Here is a 24682-nt window from a genome sequence, read left to right on the forward strand (position 1 = left end):
AATGTTTTTCACTTTCTGAAAAGTCACTTATAGTAATAACTAGGTGCTTGGCATAATCTAAGTAGAAGTTAGCTGAAGCAAATCCACAGTGTTATTTTCCTTCACACAAGGCTTCACAGTTCTTCTAGCAGATGTGTAGTTTGGGCACAGGAATTAGATCCTACACGTTTCCAAGAAGTTGCTGGTTGAGTGATTGCCTGGGTGAGAACAAAATCACAGAGTCCAGTATGTGGCTGTACAGGTCCCTGGAACATGCTAATCTGGGGTGAGGAAGAAGAATAATTTTCCTGAAAAAGTGCTATATCCTAAAGGAAGTAAAAGTGTTTTTTAAGTTCTTCCATGAGACCACTGGGTATGAAGCTTAAATAAACAAAGCAAGGGAAGTCTATCAGTTGTCCTGAAAGCATTTCCATCTGATCAGAATTTGGATATTTGTTAGCAAACTGAGTCTCAAACTGTGTCAGTTGAGTTAATGAATATTTTATGGAATTAAAAGGAAACCTCTCAGTTGTGTAGAGAGATTCACTGTTTTTAATTAGAATGATCTGAGCAAGAAAATTCTAGAATGAGAAGAATCAATCTCCATAATGTCTCTGAGGGCCTTGAATTCCCCAGTCATCATAATGATTATAGTATTGCCATTGGACGTGAATAAGAGTAGTGAGTCCTGGGAAGTTAAGAACAGATTTACAACTTGAATGATCCATCAGGAATTGACCAATGAGGTTTGTCTTATTTCTGTTAGAAGTCCTTATGGCAGCTTACTTGTTCTGGAACATAAACCGGGAGACGCCTGGTGATGACTAACTTTGGTTTTGACACGTTTTGCATATTGTCTTTCAAACCTACTGAGATTTGGCTTGCTTTTACCTCCAAGGCAGGACTGCTGGTCACTTATCTTATTTTCTGCATGACAGACCCACTGGCCTTTTTAGGCCTTTTCTTATTATTTATATGGTTTGGGCTCAAAATCCAGTTTCTTACTCTGGCCTGTAGGACACTGGCTCCTACCTCCTCTTTTTCTTAGCATTCTCTGCTTATCTACTGAACTTTAGACACACTGACCTATTACTGATGTTCCAACTGCAAACTCATTTCCTGCTCAGGGGCTTTGCCCTCGCTCTTCTGCTTGGAATGTTGATCTGTAGACTTTCACATGATCACCTCCATCTCCTCGTTCCTGCTTCAGCTAGAACATCAGTGACTTAAAAAGGTCCTTGGCAACCCTAATTGAAGCAGCTTTCACCCTCACCAAGTCTCTGCTTATTTTGTTTTCTTCATAACACAGTATCAGGAATTATTTTTAACACGTTTGTAATTTGTTCCTCTTACTAAAATAATAGCTCCTTGAGGAAGAGGCTTCACCTAATACAACACCATTGCATTGTCTCCCTTTCCATTCTACCTTATTAACCCCATAGTCATCAGTGTTAGCCTTTGCGCATCTGTCTGCATCATTTAAGTTCTGCTAGGGTAACGTTCCTTCTGAGATCCAACTCCCTTCATAGCAAAATCCGCTTCAACACTCACTGATTAACCCAATGTTTCTTTTATAAACGTAAGTCAAATCTAATGTCTTTTCTTCAGATTTTTACTTAAATTCTAGTTAGTTAATATATCATGTAATATTGGTGTCAGGAGTAGAGTTTGAGGATTCGTCACTTACCTATAATACCCAGTGCCCATCACAGCAAGTGTTCTCCTTAATCCCTGTCACCCATTTATCCCATACCCCACCCACCACTCACTGTCAACCCTCAGTTTCTTCTGTGTCCTGAAGACTCTCCTATGGTTTGTCTCCCTCTCTTTCTTCTCTCCCCCTTCCCATATGTTCATCATTTGTTTCTTAAATTCTACATATGAGTGAAATCATATGGTATTTGTCTTTCCCTAACTTATTTGGCTTAGCATAGTACACTCTAGCTCCATCTACATTGTTGTAAATGACAAGATTTCATTATTTCTGATGGCTGAGTAGTATTGCATTATATATATGTATATCACAGCTCTATCATATCTTCTTTATTCATTCATCAGACAATGGACACTTTGGCTCTTTCCATAGTTAGGCTACTGTTGATAATGTTGCTATAAACATCAGGGTGCTTGTGCCTCCTTAAATAAGTATTTTTGTATCCTTTGGGTAAATACTTAGTAGTATATTTGCTGGGTCATAGGGTAGTTCTATTTTTAACTTTTTAAGGAGCCTCCATACTGTCTTTCAGAGTGGGTGCACCAGTTTTCATTCCCACCCACAGTGTAAGAGGATTCCCCTTTCTCTGCATCCTTGCCAACATCTGTTGTTTCGTGTGTTGTTCATTTTGGCCATTCTGACTGGTGCGAGGAGTTATCTCATTGTGGTTTTGATTTGTATTTCCCTGATGAGTGATGTTGAGTATCTTTTCATGTGTCTGTTAGCCATCTGATGTCTTCTTTGGAAAAATGTCTATTCATGTCTTCTACCCATTTCTTTTTTTTTTTTTTTTAAGATTTTATTTATTTGACAGGCAGAGATGGCAAGCAAGCAGAGAGGCAGGCAGAGAAAAAGAGAGAGTGGAAGCAAGCTCCCTGCTGAGCACAGAGCCCGATGCAGGGCTCAATCCCAAGACCCTGGGATCATGACCTGAGCCGAAGGCAGAGGCTTTAACCCACTGAGCCACCCAGGTTCCCCTCTTCTGCCCATTTCTTAACTGGATTATTTGGTTTTTAGGTGTTGAGTTTGAGAAGTTCTTTATGTATTTTGGATACTAACCCTTTCTCAGATGTCATTTGCAAATATCTTCTCCCTTCCTAGGCTGCCTTTTAGTTTTGTTGATTGTTTCCTTCTCTGTGCAGAAGCTTTTTATCTTGATGAGGTCCCAATAGTTGCTTTTGTTTTCTTTGCCTAAAAAAATTTTTTTTTAAGATTTTATTTATTTATTTGATAGAGAGATCACAAGTAGGCAGAGAGGCAGGCAGAGAGAGAGGAGGAAGCAGGCTCCTTGCCGAGCAGAGAGCCAGATATGGGGCTCAATCCCAGGACCCTGAGATCGTGACCTGAGCTGAAGGCAGAGGCTTAAACCCACTGAGCCACCCAGGCGCCCTTTGCCTAAAATTTGTACAGAACCACAAAAGACCCTGAATAGCCAAAGCAATCCTTAAAACGAAAAGCAAAACTGGAAGCATCATGATTCCGGACCTCAAGCTATATTACAAAGCTGTAGTAATCAAAACAGTATCATACTGGCGTAAAACCAGACACGTAGATCAATGGACCAGAGTAGAAAACCCAGAAATGGACCCACAGCTGTATGGTCAACTAATCTTTGACAAAGTGGGAAGGAATATCCAATGGAAAAGACAGTCTCTTCAACAAATGGTGTTGGGAAAACTGGACAACAGCATGCAGAAGAATGAAACTGGCCCCCTTTCTGTTAGGGTTAATGTAGAGCGTGAAATCAGCCATAATACCTAGCTTGTTAAAATGTAACAAAGAGGCCACTGGGGGCAGGGAGGGTTTCAGAGAAGGGCATAGGCCTTTGGAATGCCGAGGCCTGTGTCCACTCTGCTGTAGGAATGCCATGGGGAATTGTCTTCCCCAGAGCTTTCTTAGCCCAACAGTAGCCCTTTGATCTAAGATGTATGCATTGTCCCTTAGGCTATGTTTAGCAGAACTCAGTAGAACATACAGATTAGCATATTGTATCTTTCCCATAAACAGATGTTCCCATAAACAGAGTTTCCAATAAACTCCTAGTTCCAGTAAGGCCCCTTGTCACACATCATGTGCTTGAAAACAGTGATAAGGATTTGTGATTATCTTGAAGGACCAAGAAAAGCAGGAGCAAAGAAGGGCAAAGGGCCTTTGTCTCTGAGCATTGACCCCCTTGTCTTCTCTCTTTCACAGCAAAGTTTAGAGTAATGTTTCATTTGTACAGGGATTGCTGGCCATTACCGGCACCCTTCTCATGCCATACAAAAAATAAATTCAAAATGGATGAAAGACCTAAATGTGAGACAGGAAACCATCAGAATCCTAGACAAGAACACAGGTAACAAACCTCTTCAACTTTGGCCATAGCAACTGCTTATTAGACACATTATTGGAAACAAGGCAAACAAAAGTCAAATCTAATTTCTACCCAGTTCCAAAAACTAACAAAGAAATATGTAGAATCTTGATTCTGAGGCACAATAATCTTTTTAACTAAAAAATTTCAAGGTCACTTGTAACAGACATTTATTATGTTGCTTCCTTGTATCCCTTCCTTTTAGGGACTCCTCATTCTATCTTTGGGATCCTAATGCGAGCTGCCATCTTTGTACATGACCCACTTTTCTTGGCCTCTGACTGGTTGAGGGGTAGGTACCTAAAACTGAACCAGTCAAAGACTTCCAGGTCACAGTGATTGAATTGTGGGTGCTTAAAGTCCCTCAACGAGATCTGTTTTAGGTGTTGCTGGCAGAGAAGAATTCTTTCCTTTTTGGGTACAGAGATGAATGGATTTGAGTTTAGAAGGGCAAGTAGTCTGTCCCTGGGTTTGTGGAAAAGTCAGTTGTCAGTTGGAGACAATAAAGCCACCCTCCCATCACCTCCTGCTCCATCTCACAGAAGTGGAGATGAGAGATGGAGGGTCTGGAGGACACTTATTTCCTTGGTACCAGCCATTGATTGACTGATTGATAACATTTAGTATTTGATTACTTTATCACTACTGTTTAATCACTACTGTAGTCATTGATTACATTTCTAGCTTTTGATACTCAGATATTCCAGTGCTCTTTTGGATACTAAAATCCTGAATTTTTTGGTTTGTATAAAACTATTAACTGAATATATACATGAAGTATGTATATATATTTTAATCCCTGATGTTTAAATTATTTAATCTTATATCATGATTCATAGTCTGTCTTAATTGAATAAAGGTGATTTTTCTATATTTCTATAATATTCAAGAAGAGGAAGAAATGGGCAATCGACAAAGCAACACTTCTGTTAGAAAAATTAATTCTACTCTGGTTTGCTGTCTTTCTGAACTAGTGGATTAAAAAATGACATATTGTAGTTGAAACTGGAAATCTCTCCTTTTATATAAATCAACTGAAGGAAACAAAAAGCATTTTCTTTGAGATTAAACACAGGTTGCTGTCAATAAAATGTTGAGTCAATAAAATATTTTCTTAAAAATAATAAAAAGATTATTCAAAAAGGTTTTCTACAAGTTATCAGAAAAGCAATGGAATTTTTTGAACATAAAACAGCCCAAAGGAAATAGTTGGACCAGTGTAGATTCTGAAAGAGGTAGACTCTTTTCTTAAAAGTATAGTTACAACAGGACACTGTTTACTCAATTTGCTTTATGAGATTGAACTTTAAAAATGATCAGGTGATATTTTAATTTAAAATTGTTATGATTGGTTAATTTTTTCACTTTTAATGAAATGTTTATTTTAAATAGTACTTTATTAATTTTACTTTCTAATTTATACTAGAATGATAGTGTATATTTAATAGTTATATTTTACAAATTTATATTTTCATGTTATAATTTTATAATTTTAGATCAATATGGATTACACACCTAGTGTCATTGATTTTTTAATTTTATGAAATATCAATGCTGTGATTTAATTTTATAACTTTTCCCTCTTTGCTTTGAGATAGTTTTTATCACTTATAGATCATTGCCTAATACAGTTCTTATGCTCTGCCTCTGAGACAAATGAATAAAATGATATATTCTCAGTTAGGATTTCAAAAATATTTTTAAAAGCACTAGGTTTACGGGACTTCTGGTGGCTCAATTCGCTAAACGTCTGCCTTTGACTCAGGTCATGATCCTGGGGTCCTGGGATCTATTTGGGCTCCTTGCTTAGCAGGAAGCCTACATCTCTCTCTCCGTCTGCTGCTCCCCCTGCTTGTGCTCTCTCTCTCTGACAAATAAACAAAATCTTTAAAAAAAATACTAGATTTAGGGGCTCCTGAGTGGCTCAGTTGGTTAAGGGTCTGCCTTCTACTCAGGTCATGATCCCAGGATCCTGGGATCGAGCCCCGCATCAGGGTTCCTGCTCAGTGGGAGCCTACTTCTCCTTCTCCAGCTCCCCCTGCTTATGTTCCCTTTGTTGCTATGTCTGTTGGTCATAAATTTAAAAAAAAAAAATTTTTTTTTAGAAAAAAAAAATCCTAGGTTTAGTGCAAAAATTAACTCAGACTTTATGATCTACTTTAAACGTTTCTGCTGGTGGGAGTTTTTCCGTATAAAGTGTAATCTGAGGTGTCTACCAGGCAGATGGTTCTATAGTGGTATTCATTTATGTTTTATTTGAGACCCATTGTGCATTTTTGTCAAAATTTCCAGGTCATCCTCTACTTGACAGAATAATTTAACTAGCTTTTAATATTAACATGTCTATAGGAACCAAACCGAGATAATAATATGACGGGATTCAAGAAAATATTTCTGAATCCAGATAGCTAAAGGTTTAATGGAAATGTTCCAAATTCTGAACGGGATACTTAGAATTGCAAATAGTGTATCTTGTCTACTACACCAGGCATTTATATTTCACGACCAGCCGCTAATACTGAGGTTGGAAACTCAGATTATTTTTCCCCAACAATAACCATCATAGAACAGACTTTGTCCTTCCCCAGCAATGTGTAACTTTTCTAGGTAATTCTTGCCCTGTTCTCTTGCTGCCAGAAGTAAAGAACCCCTTGGTTTCTGGGCATCTGTGCTGACCTTCATTTTTAAGTCTGCAGCCCCAACCTGATGATAACACAAGTGTTAAGTGTCCTGTTAACTAAATACCGAGTGTCTTGATCAAGAGTAGGCAAAGGATAGGTCAGCTGTCTAGAGATCTGGTTGCTTTCCTAAGCCTTGAAATGTATCCTTCCTTTCAGAATATCAGGATGTTTTAGAATTCTGTATAAGTTCTATCTTCTCATTTCCGGGACAGAGGAAGAATCATACATTCTTTTTCATATTCAATAATTGAATCATACATTCAATTATTCTATATGTCTTATGGCCACATGATTCAAGAAGCAAATTTGCAAACCCTTTTGCTTTCCTGTGTTGTGTTGCCTTTAGTCCCAGAGTCGGGGGGTCTTGCCGTGGGCACCATAATTTAGAGCAGTGGTTCTCCACCAGGCTTAACTTTGCCCCTTAGGGGTTATTTGGAAATGTTCATAAGACCTTTTTAATTATCAGTCCAGGAGCGCTGGGGTGGCTGCTAGCATCTAGTGGGTAGCAGTGGGGGTGATGCTGAACGTCCTACAGAGCTCAAGACAGCCTCACACAGTAAATAATTATCTGGTGTAAAGTGTCAGTAGTGCCAAGGATGAGAAACCCTGATTTAGAGGGACCACTCTGGCCTTCCTCCCTGGCCATGCCTCACCCCAGGGGGCAAGGAGTCTGTCTGCCAAGGAGTTAGGCCACCGGGTGCCTGGTCCATGATCTAGAGCAATGCTCTCGAAGTGTAGTCCCAGACCCAACAGCAGCAGCATCACCTGGGATCTTGTTAGAAAGATTGCTTTTGAGGACCTCAGACCTAGCGAATCTGGGGATGGGGCCAACAAGCTTTGTTGTAATAGGCCCTTCCAGTGATTCTGATGAATGCCAAAGTTTGAAAACCACTGTTCCAAGGAGTCCAAAATGCTGCATTTGAACCTAAAAGATACATGTTGTCAAGATGGGGAGATTAGAATACATTTTCTTTAACAACTTGTTAACTTGATTTATAACGTCTAAGTATGTTGACATATGGTATTGGGCCTCCATTTTTACCCTTACTCACAAATGTTTGGTCCCACAAATGTTTGGGATGGGTCTGTATCTCTGTCCCAGTTTTCTCAGGCTGTCAAATGAAGGCATTGGATTAGATTGTTCCTTCATTTCCTTCTCTGTATATGATTTCATCGCTACTATAGAAGCATTTAGTTCTGATTTTATTCCTGCACACACTTTTTCCCCCCAGCTGGGCTTGTCTTTTTATTTATTTTTTATTTAAATTCAACTAGCCAACACATCATTAGTTTCAGATGTAGAGTTCAAGTGTATAACACCCAGTGCTCATCATATCACACCTGCACACACGTTCTTAGGATGCAGTGACCTTGATGCCCAGTCACTGCTAAAATGTTTATTGTTCTTCTGCTCTACCCAACAGGATTTCTTTAATTTTGTAAAATATGGAAAAAGATAAGTCAAATGCATACCAGTTGTCAAACAAAATTTGAGCTGCTAAGTTCCAGATACCTTTTCATAGCATGATTTACAATATATACATAGTTATAAAATTTAAAACCACATACACATACATTCTTGATGATATGTAAACTGGCATTAGTCTTTCAAAATATTGATCAAAATTAAGTAAAATAATTTGATCAGAACTTTTTGATCAAAATTTGATCAAAATTAAATTAAAAAATTAAATTTTGATTTGATATTTTTATTTATGGGAAATTATTTTTATTTTCAGGAAATTATTTTTATTTCTACGAAATAATGTAGGCAGAGGCGAATAGTTAGGAGTGTTAACTGCTGCTTTTTTGTTATAATAAGAATTAGAAATAACCTACATGTGCATCAATAGTGGATTGGCTAAGTAAGTGTAGGTACAGCCATATAATAGTTAACATTCGGGAGCTATAAAAGGAACAGAGCGTGTGCTGGTAATGAAGGGGGACCATGTGGTGTTCAAAGTGTTAGGAGTGGTACCCTGGCCTCAGACCACAGGTCATCTACTCACTATGTGACTTTGGGCCAGTTACTTACTCTCTTATTGCCTCAATTTTTTCATCTCCAAAATAGGGATTAATAATGCCTTCTTTCCAGCATTGTTGAGAGGATTAAATAAGGTGAAATGAGTTCGTCTTTCAGTGCAGCTGACAAATGTCAACTATTATTATGGAAGAACTTCCAAGATAAATCACTAAAAAAATATATATCAATACAATGAGTATAGACTAAAAAAAAAAAAGAGTATGTATATGTGAATTATAGCTAGAGCTTGGCAAGGACACTCTCAATTTACAGTGGTCATTTCTACACATCTGAGATGGGAAGAATATTTTTTCATCGTATAATTTTTGTTCTTTTTTTTCCATATATAAGTATTACTTTTATAACCTTAAAAATTATTTAAAGAAAAATAAGAAAGAAGGAAATCACGCAGAGGCTCAGATCCTGTATGATGGCAGAAATAGAACCATATGGATTCACTGATATTTTTTTAATGAGCCATAGAATGGTACGTCTGATGCTGAAAGATTTATTTTTGTGCGTGAGAAGCATTCTAGGGCTTAAGAATTTCATGGAAAACTAATTTTTATAATGACATCCCCCTCTTCTTGATGATGAATTTCTTGTATTTTCCACTTGACATAACTAAGAGATTCAGACTAAATCGCCTTTCTTGTTGGAGGTTAATGAATGAAATGCAGATATATCTCAGGTGCAATGGTCTGTGGAGACCTTTCTCAGGGCAGCTGAAGGTGCCTTGTGGGTTGAAAGACTGAAGTGTCCTTTGCCATGATTTTTCTATCCACCATCGTGTAAATCCTACGCTGAACAGACTTCCTTGTGTGAGTCCCTTTTGCCCTATAAATACCCACTTCAAGAATGACTTAATTAAACAACAGATCTATCTTCCTTTGGCTTTTGGCCAAGTGCCTGGATTTAGGAGGCCCTCAAGCTCTTCGACGGTAGAAAGGAATTCTCAGGATGCAGGTATCAGGAGAAACACCGTCAGCGGTGTTTGTGACCTCTGTCTGACTTTTAATTGCTTTCCTCTCACCTATGTCTCCACACACAAAAATTCTGAGATTGATAAAAAGCCAGACTCTCATTTTGGTCCGGGAAACAGAACTCTTCGTTTTGCAGCAGGTTTTGTGAAGTCTTCAGTTGTCCCACCGTTCATTCAAGTTCCTGAATACATTTCTGTCTTGTGGAGCTCTTCTTAGAGTGTGGTCAGGGTTCATGCTCTGTGTTTTAAAATCAAATGGTTAGAATGCTTTCATGAAGGGCTTTGCCTTGTTTTTTCTTTGGCTACTCTGTCATCAAGTGTTCTCTTTAGAGGGCTTTCCTCTTTTATAAGTAATAGGATTTGGGGAAGGTTTGGTTCCTTTGTTTTCTATTATGAGATTACAATAGTTTTAAATTAATAATCAGCTGAAATGTTCATTTTTCTTTCAATGCTGTGGAGTCTAACCTTGCTTCCCTTCCTGTGCCTTCCCACCTACCCTGCCCCCTCCTTTTTTTTTAATGGCATCCCATTATTGGAAAGAAAAGTCACTAAGCCTGCAAATTTGTTGCTACTACAACTTCAGGATTTCCAGGTTCATTTGAGCTCTGAGTGCTGCCATTCTTCTCACTTATCTTTTTTTTGGGGGGGAGGGTGGGTGTCATAACAGGTATTTGCACTCATTGACAAGATGGCAGAATTTAGATTATAAGCATGTAGTTGAATACATGAATAACATGTATTTCTCTTAGGAAATTCTATGTGATGCCTTTAAAAACTTTTTAAAATTTGAATTCGATCTAGTTAGCGTACAATGTATTATTAGTTGCAGGGGTAGAATTTAGTGATTTCATCAGTTGCTTATAACACCCAGTGCTCATTCCATCAAGTGCCCTCCTTAATGTCCATCACTCAGTTACCCCATCTCCCACCCACCAGCCCTCCAGCAACCCTCAGTTTGTTTCCTAGAGTTAAGAGTCTCTTGTGGTTTACCTGTTTTCATTTTAATTTTATTTTTCCTTCCCTTCCTCTACATTTATCTTCTCATTCATCCTTGATACATTTCTCCAAACATTTCCACCAGGGAATGAATCCATATACATGTCACTTTTCTCATCAACTCGCCACCCTCAACTTTCATGGAAGGAGCTTACCTTTTACTTGAGAAGAAAGATAGAGGCTATCTGATTTGAATTCTTTACCCCCCTCCAACTTCAGCAAAATACAACTTTCCTTCCAGGTTTGGAGGCAACTTTCTTCCTTCTTAATCTAAATTAATTCCTCCACCTCTCTTACCCTTGGGCGTTAGGTGATGACCGTCCAAATGGTTTTCTGCAAATATGGATTGCCTAAAAGAACCAATTATTTCATTTAAATAGAATATTTTACACAAAACCTGAATACTTTTGAAACTTAAGGTTTTAAATCTTGGATACAGTGTAACCATATTTATTTGAATGATTGAATGAGACATTCACAGGAAAATATTGATAGAAGTTGACTAAGAATAGGTTAGAGCAAAATAATGTTAACTCCCATCTCTATTTTCTAGAGTTTTTTCTTAATTTTTAGTACATGAAGATTTTGCAGTATGTTGAAAAACTTCATTATAATTTTATACTGTCCAAATAGACACTAAGTGGCCATCAATTTCCTATACTTATTATTATTATTTTTTAGTTTATTTACTTTATTTTAAGGTATTGCTGCACTGTAAGAAAAGAGGAGGGAAAAAATCCCAGGCAGATAAACTATTGTCCTTTTTGTTATTTCTGCCCAAAGTTGCTCTCATTTTTAAGATATTGGAAATTTCACGTCATATACATTAGAATTCTAACACCTCATGAAGTTCAAACACATGTCAGTGGAGAGAATGATTACAATTGCTGTAACCATTTCGATCTTTATTGCTTTAGTATACTTATAGTAGCTTCCTCTGTTGCCGATCACATTCCATGCCAAATTTCCCTCTTTGAATATTGACTTATAATGCAATGCTTTTTCTGAGAGACAGTGAGTACTAAGGAATGAAATTGTCTGGTCAAAGATCACTGTACTTTGAATATGTCGTTCTTACTTGTCCTTATATTAGAGAACCATCTGTGACCGAACTGGTACAAGAACAGGAGCAAGACCAGCTGTGGCTGACATTACACTCCAGCTGGGAGAGCCTCAATGGGACCACTTTGCATGAACTGCTGGTAAAAGGGTAAGACCCCTTGCACAAGAGCTGTGCAGAGTGGATTATGGAGCAAAAGTCTATCATCAGGGACCTCCTCCTGTTTCTAATTTAAGATAATCCAAATTTCTCAAGTCAATAAAGAACTTCCATCGAATGGTGATTTGCCTTTATATTTCAACACTGTTTGGCTTTATCCCTTCTTTCTAGACATAGATCATTTTTTCTCTTACTATCTTTTTTTTTAATGACGATTACAGAAACTATCATGGGGAAGGAAGAGGAACTTGGGTTCTAATTTTGGAGTTTTTTCCACATCCTATTCAAAGTAGATTCTCCTATCTGCAGTTCGTACAGTTGCTACATGAACTAGTTAGCAGGGAATTGAAGTAATGACAACTGGTCAAATGTGGACAGTCTGAGGGGGAAAACTGACACAAAATGAAGTAGCTTTGCAAGTATACTTCTGAAAATTTTCGCTAAAAAAATCATGACACCTTGAACAAGGCTGTCTTTCTTGTCCATGGATGGGGATATGGGGGTATGGAGGGAAATTGAAGGAACTAACACCTATTTAGTGGTTATTACATTATAGGGTCATAGCTACAGAATATTTAAATAACTTGATCAAAACTCAGAGCCCACAATGGGCTCTCAACTCAAACCAAGTTAATCTGACTTCAAAGCTTTTAATAAGTGCTAGATAAACCACTTAAGAATTTCAAAGAAGAAATCGAAAGGCAGGCCTTTTCTCTTTAAAATGTCCTGAAAATTTCCCCATAGACCAAACTCTGCAGCCAAATTTCTGAAATACTTCTTTCAAAACAAAGACCTGAATCTTTCAACAGAGTGATTTGTTTCCACAAATTGCAAATGCCAGAAAAGACCTTTTAAACTTAATAGATAACATACATATGTACATTTCATTGTAAATTGGGAGTTGGTAGAACTGGTTCTACTTCTGGCTTTCTAACTAGATTTGTGATCCTATATAACTACAATTTCCTATAAAAAAAATTGGTACAGATAGCTATTGCTGTTTTTTCCTATTTCTACAAGTTGTGATTTTGGGATCTAACAAATAACTAATTATTGATCATCTCTTCTCTGCCAGGTTCAGTGCTAGGTTGTGAGGGGTTGTAGGAGGGAATGAGGGGGACAAGGGCCCTCGTCTCAAGGAATCTATACTGTGTAGGTGGACAGAGAGACCATAAGCTAGTAAACAAAATGAATTTCAGATATTTGGAAATACCACAACGAAATTAAGGATAACAAGATAGAGAGTAAGGAGGAAACAGGACTTTAGGTTGTGGGAAGGCAAAAAGCAGACATGCTTTTCCTGTATTATATAATTTATTGATACAAATAATTACACATGCCTCCATGCAGATTTAGCAAGAAATGAAATTAAATCCTCAAAAAGGAATGTGGACATGACATATTTAGGGATTTTTTTTTTCCTGAGAAATCTAGGATTCTAAGCGCACTGTAGTATTTTTGACAGTCCTAAAGTGTCTTTTGTTTTTTAAATTTATACTGTGAATAAATGCTTTGTGATTGAAAGAGAACTTTGTGATTGAAATTTAATGAACCCTGAAGTGAGTTCTCTTGTGCAGCCACATTGATAGATGTTTAAACATGGCCCGTGTTCTTACCTTTAAAGGTTAACTATGATTTTTAGAAGGGTCTTTCTTTCCTGAAGTTACTTCCTGTTAAGTTTTACTAAGTGGTACTGATCCCAGCATCTAGAGTACATGAAATAAATTTAACCCCCCTTCTTTCTGTCAGCCAATCATAGATCCACATTTTAATATCACAAGTCTCATCAAGATTCTTTCCCAGTCTAAAATTTAGTTCCTTTATCTGTTTTCTAACTTTTGAAGTAATATTTTCTGTCAGATTTCTTGTAAATACTTTTGGACATCCACACCCTCTCTGTGAGCATAAAAATCTGACATGCTCCTTCCTCACCAAGGATTCTAAGGAGTAGCCTAATTCCCTCACCTTCTTCTTGCTACTTTGAAAAATCATGGTTTGAGTCAATATTTTGGGTGGTGCTACCAGCCAAGATGAAGTGGGAGACTTTGCTAACAGTAGTTTCTTTTCCCACCCAGGTGAAATTATATTATGATTATATTAAATAAACTAAAAAAATGTACACATCTTCCATATACCCTTATTTCCAAGATGGTCTTTGACAACAGCGCTGTCTCAAGAATTTCTGCACGAAGTACAGATAATCGTTACTCAAAGAATATGACCTCTGGGAACTGTTGAACCTATGTCTTGTTTTTCACTGGTAAAGTGTTTGAAGTGAATCATAAATATATAGCTTAACATTATGCCATTTTATGTTTCCAAATCTAGGGAGGCTTGTCATAGCAGAAGTAAGATTTCTCTTCTGTGTACTAAACAAGGTAAGAGAATTAGTGGTGTAGCAATGGATTATGAACTTAATTTAACTGGATTGGCTCGGGGGAAAAAACAGAAACTTGCACTTAACAGCAAAGATCCAAGTTTGGCGCTGGGTTTGGCGGTGAATCCCACATGGTCTTTCCGGTTCCTTGATAGACTGTGGGCGCCGCCCGGCGGCCCGAATGAACAAGAGAATCCTTGGGGGTCGGACCAGTCGCCCTGGAAGGTGGCCATGGCAGTGTTCCCTGCAGAGTGAACCCAGTGGACATATTTGTGGCTGTGTCCTCATTGCCAGGAAGTGGGTCCTGACAGTTGCCCACTGCTTCGAGGGGTAAGCTGCATTTTGTCCTTTGACTTTGCCTGGATTTGATCATTTTGTCCCTTGGGCATTCTTAGAGACATGTGTCATTTTTGAAGCCACTTCAGTGCAAAAGCCACAGTTGATCTTGATCCTTTATCTGCTTAAGTTTTTCTACTCTTGATGTTGTCATCCTGTGTATGTGCTAATCATTTATTGGATTATGATTTTTTCCTGAAGAGGAGGGAAGAGGACTTTGAGAAGCAGAATTGAAGGTCCCACTGTATGTGTATTAGGGTTTTCCAGAAAACAGGAGACCAGTAAGAGAGGAAGGGTGAATGGGGGGTGCTGGTGAGTCCAAATCTAATGGTGTCAATCCACATCCTGGAGACTTGGAGAGTTGCCGTTGGCGCCCAAAGGCCATCTGCTGGCAGAATTTCTTCTTGCTCAGGAGAGGTTAGTCTCTGTCTCTTCAGGTCTCCCATATATGGGATGAGGATAACCATATTGTGGAGGTTAATCTTCTTTATTCAAAATCCACCAGTTTAAATGTTCATCTAGCTCAAAAAACACCTTCACAGAAGCATCTAGAATAGTGTTTGACCAAATATTTGGGCACCATGGTACAGCCACATTGTCATATAAAATAAATTTTTACAATATGCCTAAAGGAAGCAGAAAAATAAGACAAAGGGCAAACCTACCTTATATTGACAACCATCACTGTAGAAGGTCCTCTCCCATTCCTGCCATCTGTTGTACTTTTGGAACAACAACAACAACAAAAACCAAACCAAACAATTGCAATAACAAACAAAAAAATCCCAGACATTTAGTATGTTCCCACAAGAATCTGGGGGTCAGACGTTTGGACACGACACAGCTGGTGCAGTTTGTCTATGATCAGCAATGTCTGGGGCCTCAGCTGGAAGATTCTAAGGCTGAAGACGGGAACCATCGCAAGTCAGGTGGTCCGTGCTGCCTGTTGACTAGGGCCTTAGTACACCATGGCGATTGGCATCCCCCAGAACCAGCTTCTCCAAAAGGGAGACCTGGCCTCGGGACACCCACATGGTGCCTCTCCTGCGTGGCTGGTCAGAGCCCTCACAAGCCTAACCCAGATCTAAAGTGAAGAAAAAAAAAAATTTTCAGTAGGAGGAGGATTTTAGGGCAGGTTTTATTATGTTTTTAAATTTAATTTATTTATTTATTTTTAATTTTAAATAAATAATTTGAATTTTAAATAAATTTAAATTTATTATTATTATAAATATTTTATTTATTTATTTGACAGACAGAGATCACAAGTAGGCAGAGAGGCAGGCAGAAAGAGAGGAGGAGGCAGGCTGCTCGCTAAGCCGAGAGCCTGATTCAGGGCTCCATCCCAGGACCCTGGGATCATGACCTGAGCCAAAGGCAGAGGCTTAACCCACTGAGCCACCCAGGCGCCCCCAGGAGGGCAGGTTTTAAAAACTATCATGCTGTGGTGCCTGGGTGGCTCTGTGGGTTAAAGCCTCTGCCTTCAGCTCAGGTCATGATCTCAGTGTCCTGGGATCAAGCCCCATGTCAGGCTTTCTGCTCATCGGGGAGCCTGCTTCCCCCTCTCTCTCTGCCTGCCTCTCTGCCTACTTGTGATCTCTGTCTGTCAAATAAATAAATAAAATCTTTAAAAAAAATCATGCCACTTTTTTTTCTATTTAAAAAAATTTACTTTATTTCAAAGGAAAATTAAATATTAAATAATAGCAAAAATTCAAAACAAAATAACTCATAATTCTGTCACCTAACTAAATTGATTGTTTTCATTTGATCAGGTTAATTTCTAGGAAAAAATGCAATTTCTTTTTTTTCCCCTATTTTGTTTTGGCAAAAGCACACAAAAGCTTTGCCACTTACTGTGCCACCATGGATCAATTCATAACTTCTCTGGGCTACAGTTTCTTCATCTGGGACATGAGGGAAATAACAGTTCCTACCTCACAGGGTTGGTGCGCACAGTTGAAATAGTCTTGTAGAAAGCCTTGAGAAGCTTGTCTGACATTGATCAGTGAGCTCTCACTAAAGGTCAGCTTTTCTTTTAAAAAACTACTATCAAAAACATGCATTCTACCTTTTCCCTTTGCATTGGCATGAGTAATTTTGCATTTTGCTGGCAGTATTTTCTTAAATTATGTTCAGTTAGCCAACATATAATACATCATTAGTTTTTGATGTAGGGCTCAATGATTTATTAGTTGTGTGTAACACCCAGTGCTCATCACAACACATGCTAGCGATATTTTTATCTTCTTCCCTACTCTCTCAACTTTCTCCTCATCCTCACAGTAACCCCTGTTACAACCTAGCCAATGTCCCTTGACAGCCAAGCACACATGCATTCTGTACAGGGTCCCACTATTCACTTTTACAGTTTGGAATCACAGTCTGTGCTTTTGTTTGTTGCTTTTATCATACAACAATATATCATGGACCTCCCTCTGAGTCAATGGGTGGAGCTCGAGCTCATTCTTTTTCAAAACTAAATGATAGTCCCTTATCTAGATTTACCATAACTTTTTCTATTATTCCCCAGGCAATGTACATTCAGGTTAGTTCCAGCTTGCTACCATCTTAACAATACTATAATTCATCTTCTCAAACAAAACTACTCACCCACTGGTCCTCTTGTTTCTACAGACTAGAGTCCCAGCATCTATTCTTAGCTCTACATGGGGGTTCCAGAGATGAATACACCTTTCTTTCCTTGGAGTGCTAACCTAGTAAGGAGGCAGATGTTTAAAAAAAAATAGAATGTGATAAGGGATTATAAAATGAAAATGTGCATATCTAGTTGACTGCTCCTCTAGGGAAAATAAAATATTAAAAAATCAAACCAGAAGCCCCTCTTGAGGATTTTTAATGTGTAAGATCCAAAATGATTGGAAGAATCTATGTAGTATGTTGGGAAATACATGACTGTGTTATTGCTTTGGAAGGGGCCAGATGTTTCCAGATGTCTTGTCCAGTTTTGATTTATATCCCTGTGATAAGCAGAGATGATACTAAAAAGAGTACATTCATCAAAACACAATGACTTAAATAAATCCAACAGTTCTTTAAAAGGAACAATTCTGTTTACCTGCTAGTTAAGCCAGGTTCTTAGGCCTCTTGTGTCATTTCCATATGTGGTATCCAAGCTTCCTCTTTGCCCAACAGCTCTGTAAAGTTCACAAGAGACCTTGCAGTAGAGAAGAAATATGTATTTACAGTTAAGGGAGATGGATATTATATAAAAGGTCTCGGTGAAATTTTATAAAACACTAAAGAAGCCTGTCGAGAAAAGGCTAGAAATTGCCCAACTTCAAAAAAGCCTTCGCTTGAAAAAGCTTGAATTAGTATGTGTACTAATAACAGATTCCATTTTACAATCCTGTCCAGTGGCCTGCAGACATCGAGAACTTCTCATTGTAAGCCTGATTTCAGCTGCTGCAATTAACGGGATTCACTTCATAGTGTGATTCCATACTTCGGCAAGGCCCAGCGTGACCCATCTTTAGGTCTTCTCAAGCCTGTCTCTTTTAATTATATTGGTTTAAAAAAAAAAAAAAAGGACAAATTTGTTTTGCTGTCTTATGGAGTATTTAAAAATCCCAAATGAGAATTAAAAACGTATGAGATACTAAGCTGATCAGACCAAGTCCCATAATGCCCTAATCACAAAACTTCCAACACTTCTGAGGAAGAAAGACTGACTTTCAGGGGTACTTTAACAAGCAATTTTCTGTCTTATTCTGCCTCTAAAAGTCTCAAGGCTGAACTGAGGCTGACCCACAAGTAGTCATTGTCAGGAGTGCCTAATTTCTCTTCAGGAAACGCACATGAAAAATGATCACCTCACTACAGGACCATAACCCTTAACCCCGCCATGTCACCCACGCTGTGATTTCTCCCAACCAGCTCTTGTCTCCAACAGGACAGCAGCTGCTGGTCTGCACGTGTCCCCCAATGATTTCAGTCCCCCAGTCTTCTCCGTGTGCCCTTTCTCTTCCCAGTTAACCTTGTGCACCAAGCTTATCACGTCAGTCCTATTGCTGAGAACTACAAGGTCTTTGTCCCTGGATCTGTCTGCCATACACACTGGGCAGATCTCCGAAAAAGAGTGAATGTGAATACCACATTTTCAGGTCCTAATATTCTTGCTTTTCAGAGCTGAGGGAGAACATCCCCCAAGAGGGCATATCAGCACCGTCCCTGACTTTCAACATCAGTTAGACCCTTAATATTACTCAATTATCTTTCTTCTTCCTTCTGGACAGCTCCCTGACTCATTCTCCACAAGGCAAAATCACTGCTCTTGCCAGCTCTCCTGGTCTAACAGTCTGTTAGTGCACTCAGAAAAGGAAGTGAGAGGCTTGGTCTGACTTTCTATTAAAAGTTAAATCAGGGACGCCTGGGTGGCTCAGTTGGTTGGACGACTGCCTTCGGCTCAGGTCATGATCCTGGAGTCCCGGGATCGAGTCCCACATCGGGCTCCCAGCTCCATGGGGAGTCTGCTTCTCCCTCTGACCTCCTCGCTCATGCTCTCTCTCACTGTCTCTCTCTCAAATAAATAAATAAAAATCTTAAAAAAAAAAAAAAGTTAAATCATGTTGTATCCTCATGTTTCCTTCTTTATTTTTAGGTGTTTATGAACTGTGCTGATAATTCAGTTTGTTTTTACTTTCCATCAACTTAAGCCATTTGATCCATACCCATCAGTAATAGTGTCCACTAAAGCAGAAATTCTACATTTGGGTTCCATACCTCCCTGGGGTGCTATTTTCCAGAAGCACTGAAAAGTAAGCAAGTACGGTTTTAAAAAGTCCTATTAGTATGGTGTAAGAGGATGGTCGAGTTTCTTCTGTATATAGCTGTCCAATTTTCCCAGCACCTTTTATTGAAGAGACTGTCTTTTTTCCACTGGATATTTTTTCCTGCTTGTCAAAGATTAGTTGACCATAGAGTTGAGGGTCCATGTCTGGGCTCTCTACTCTGTTCCCTGGTCTATGTATCTGTTTTTGTGCCAATACCATGCTATCTTGGTGATCACAGCTTTGTAATATAGCTCAAAATCCGGCAACATGATGCCCCTGCTTTGTTTTTCTTTTTCAACATTTCCTTGGCAATTCGGGGTCTTTTCTGGTTCCATAGAAATTTAGGATTCTTTGTTCCAGCAATGTGAAAAATCCTTTGGTATTTTGATCGGGATGGCATTGAAAGTATAGATTGCTCTGGGCAGCATAGGCATTTTAATGATGTTTATTCTTCTGATCTAGGAGCTTGGAATGTTCTTCCATCTTTTTGTGTCTTCTTCAATTTATTTCATGAGTATTCTGTAGTTCCAAGAGTATAGATCCTTAACCTCTTTGGTTAGGTTTATTCCAAGGTATCTTACGGTTTTTGGTGCTATTGTAAATGGAATCGATTCTCTGATTTCCTTTTGTATAGTTACATTTTTAACATAAGAAAGCAACTGATTTCTGTGCATTGATTTTGTATCCTGCCACATTACTGAATTGCTGTATGAGTTCTAGTAATTTGGGGGGTGGAGTCTTTTGGGTTTTCCCACATAAAGTATCATGTCATCTGCGAAGAGAGAGAGTTTGACTTCTTCTTTGCCAATTTGAATACCTTTTATTTCTTTTTGTTGTCTGATTGCTGTTCCTAGGACTTCCAGTACTATGTTGAACAATGGTGGCGAGAGTAGGCATCCTTGTCATGTTCCTGATCTTAAGGGAAAGGCTCTCAACTTTTCCCCATTGAGAATTATATTCACTGTGGGCTTTTCATACATGGTTTTTATGAAATTGAGGAATGTTCCCTCTATCCCGACACTCTGAAGAATTTTAATCAGGAAAGGATGCTATAATTTGTCAAATGCTTTTTCTGCATCAGTTGAGAGGACCATGTGGTTCTTGTCTCTTCTCTTATTTATGTGTTCTGTCACATTGATTGATTTGCACATGTTAAACTACCCTTGCATCCCAGGGATAAATCCCACCTGGTCATAATGGATAAGCCTATCACCCAGCAATTGCACTACTGGGTGTTTACCCCAAAGATACAGATGTAGTGAAAAGAAGGGCCATATGCACCCCAATGTTCATAGCAGCAATGGCCACAATAGCCAAACTGTGGAAGGAGCTGAGATGCGCTTCAACGGATGAATGGATAAAGAAGATGTGGTCCATATATACAACAGAATATTACTCAGCCATCCAGAAAGATGAATGAATACCCAACATTTGCATCAACATGGTTGGGACTGGAGGAGACTTTGCTGAGTGAAATAAGTCAAACAGAGTAAGACAAGTATTATATGGTTTCACTTATTGTGGAATATAAGGAATAGCATGGAGGACATTAGGAGAAGAAAGGGGGAAATGAAGAGGGGTAAATTAGAGGGGAGATGAGCCATGAGAGACTATGGACTCCAGGAATCATATTGCAGTTTTCAGAGGGGAGGGGAAAGTGGGGGGTTGGGTGAGCCTGGTGATGGGTATTAAGGAGAGCACATGTTGCATGGAGCAGTGGGTGTTTTATGCAAACAATGAATCATGGAACACTACATCAAAAACTAATGATGTACTGTATGGTGACTAACAAAACATAATAAAAAATTACATTAAAAAAAAAAGGTCCTTGGTGACAATGACCTGACTCTATGCTTGCCACTGTGCTGCCTCCTATGGAGAAATTCTCTCTCGTCCTCCTCTCTCCAGTGGAAAATATCTGGGTTTAGGATGTATGTGGCTGGAAGTTGGCTTAAAATATGTGCCAAACCTCATAGTTTCTGGGGGGTCACAGAAACTGGGAGTTTCTCAAATGAGCATCTAATAATATGGGACACTTCCAATATACCTCCATAGTAAAGTCATTTTTCTACCCTAAGAGACAACTTCCTGACATCTCCTTTCTCCGCTAATCCTCTCACCCTCCATTGGTCTCACATCATACTTCATGGAGAAAACAGACACCATCATACATTTCCCTTTGTCTTACCCTTAGCCCCAACAAATTACCTGTAAATATGGCCACATCCCCTTCTTTCCCTTGAATTAATGTAGAAGATGTGTGTCTGTTTCTATTTAAGACAATCGTATCCACTTCATCTTTTTAAAAACTTGATTTTTAAAATAATCATTTCCATTTTGCATCAATTATTCCCTTATTGCTGGATCATTCTCTTTGACAAACTTGCCTTGATATCACTAACTTGAGTCGCCTTCTCTTGCTTTTCCATCTCTCCTCAACTATTGCTCATTCTGCCTGGAATTCACAGTAAAACTCCCAACAGACTTTCGTACAGTCACTGTCTCCCTTTTTCTGCTTCCCATATTCTCCTCAGCCCACTCTGGTTGAGCTCTCATCAAGGTCATCACAGATATGTCACAGATACAGCAAAGTCTTTGATGACGTCCATCTTGCCATATCCAGTGGTGACTTTTCAGTTTCCAACTTATTGGAACCCTCCCTAGTATTTCATCATCATATCTGTCTTGAAATACTTTCTTCACTTTAATTTTAGAATATCAAAAATATTCCTGTTTTCCTCTTATTTCACCAACCTACCCATTTCTTTCTCTTTTCCCATCTCTTCCTTTTTTAGGCCACTGAAGGCTTTAATGCTCCAGAGCTATTATGGACTTCAGGCTTTGTTTCCCTTCCAAATGCACATGTTGAAACTCTAACCTCCAACAGAATGGAATTAGGAGGTGAGGCCCTTGAGAGGTAATTAAATCATGATGGTGGAAACCCCAAAATGGGAATAATGTCCACATAGAAAGAAGAGTACTTGCTACCTTTTTCTGCCATATGAGGTTACAAAAAGAAGATTTTTATCTATAAACTAGGTAGTATATCTTCACTAGAACCTAGCCATGGCCCCAGAACTAGGAGAAATAAATATATCTTATTTAAGTCACTCACTCTATGGTAATTTGTTATAGCATCCCGAGCTAAGACAAGGACCCAATTCTTGGCTTTCTTATCTGTCTGCAGTCATCTCATAATATGGTTTCAAATACATGTACGTATTTGAACAAATATGAATACAAGTACTGATATGAATATTATTATGAATATAATATTTGAATATAAATATGAATATCATACATTTATTCATGACTTCCAAACTTATATCTTCAGCCCGGCCCAGAATTTTCCCTACCAGCATCCCTACCCACAGACTTTAAACATGTGTATATAACTAGATGAGATGAGATGTCCATTTGAGTGTGCAATAAACATCCTACTTTAATGGCCAAAACAAAACTTGATTTCTTACCTCGCCTACTGATCAAATAATTGTGTGCCTCAGAAACTTTCCCCATCTCAGTAAAAATCATCATTATCCATTCGTTTGTCAAACCTAGGAATCATCCTTAATTCCTCTCACATTTACTCTAATAATAATTTCTGTAGGATCTTTTTTCAAATTATCTCTAACCGAAGCACCTCTCACCATCTTCATGCTATAATCCTATTCTAAGCCATCATCATACCAGGGCTCATTATTATATTAGTTTCCTAGGGCTGTCATAACAAAATACCATAAACTAGGTGGCTTGAACAACAGAATTTTATTATCTTACAGTTCTGGAAGCTAGAAGTCCAAGATCTAGGTATGCTTAAAACCCTTCCCATTACAACAAGAATAAAATCTCCTCATCATGGCCTTTCAAGATCTAGTCCTACCTCTTAGACAAAATCTCCCCCTATTCTCCCATGGTTCATGGGCTGCAGACATCAAGCCTTCTTTGTGCGTCTGAATTTTCCAAGCTCATTTCTATCTCAGGATGTTTGAACTTGCTGCTTTTGCAGGTAGAGTCACAAAACAACCTCCTTCTGGTAATTAAAGTCTCTAAGTATGACTTTGTCAAAGACCTTCCCTAACTATTTGGCTACAGTGAAATCAACCCCCTCAGTCATCCATCATATAACCCTATTTTGTCACTTCTAAGTGCTCCAAAATATCTTATTTCTTTATATATTCTTTAGTGCAGTAGAATGAAATCTCTATGAGGGCACGAATTGCCTTCCTCACCCTTGTGTTCTCATTTTTTTCAGCATGGCCTATAGCAGCCACTCATAAATATTTGTTAACTGCCTAACCAGCCCCTTCTAGATATTTCTTAGTAATAATATGTGCAGTTCTTTCAGTAGTTAGGACTATAATTTGTCTGGATCTAGAAATGTTAATTCATCTACTGAAGGTCAACGATGTCTCACTGAGTCCTCCCAAATCTTAGACCACACATGAGTTCAGCATTGTCACGTATTAAACACCTGTATGTTTTATCAAATGGAAGATGACTCTTTGGCATATTGTCTGGAGAACATCCTCTTTGAATGGAGAAATTGGAAGCAAAGGAAGCTCGAGACAATTCTGTTTTGTCTTAGCTCTTTATTAATATTATTTTCTACAGACAGAAATTTTCCCATTTACTTGTTTTTGCATATTGTTTCATGGAGAAGCCATTTTTATGTTTCCTACTTTTCTCCTTTTTAAACAAGCCCCTGCTCAGTCTATGACTAAGACTTTCCAGTAATTGTTACACTTTCATGCCTCTCTTCTGTGGTAGAGTTTGCAGTCGCAAAGCTCTGGGATCCTGATGCAGGCACATTCCCTTTAGCTGATTCTTCATTTTCTTATCGCAGTCACTTGTGATGGCATCATCAGAATCTGGCATTTTATTTCTCTCCTCTCTCTTGATCTGTACTTGCTCTAAGAGTTCCTGGATACAGTATCATGTCTGCCTTTTTTTTCCTCCAAATATTCTGAAATCTGATTCTTGAATTTCTAGGATATGTATCTGACTACCCTCTTCTCTTGCTTTTTTGGACCCTGGACAACAGGATAGTTCACTTTCTGTAATTTCACCGCTGGTGACTAATTCCCCATCATGCCCAGGAGATATGTTCAGGAAATAGAAGATCTCTTCCTGCTGTCTGCCATCCTGTCACCCGCCAGTGAGCCCACCATGTGACACCCTTCTCCGTGGCCAGTACCTGATTCCTATGTAGATGCCTGTGGACCT

The 24682-nt window shown here is 38.6% G+C and overlaps 1 protein-coding gene across 1 annotated transcript in view; it reads left to right on the top strand.

The window, feature by feature from the left end:
- Window positions 1-24682, top strand: part of CORIN (corin, serine peptidase) — a 243648-nt gene that overhangs the window by 204052 nt on the left and 14914 nt on the right. The window contains exons 17-19 of the mRNA XM_032852353.1: window positions 11825-11941; window positions 14279-14328; window positions 14483-14657. Of these exons, the coding sequence (XP_032708244.1) occupies window positions 11825-11941; window positions 14279-14328; window positions 14483-14657 (342 nt within the window). The remainder of the gene's footprint in view (window positions 1-11824; window positions 11942-14278; window positions 14329-14482; window positions 14658-24682) is intronic.

This window comes from Lontra canadensis, unplaced genomic scaffold (assembly GCF_010015895.1).
Source record: "Lontra canadensis isolate GAN:19392208 unplaced genomic scaffold, GSC_riverotter_1.0 scaffold1, whole genome shotgun sequence".
NCBI lineage: Eukaryota > Metazoa > Chordata > Mammalia > Carnivora > Mustelidae > Lontra > Lontra canadensis.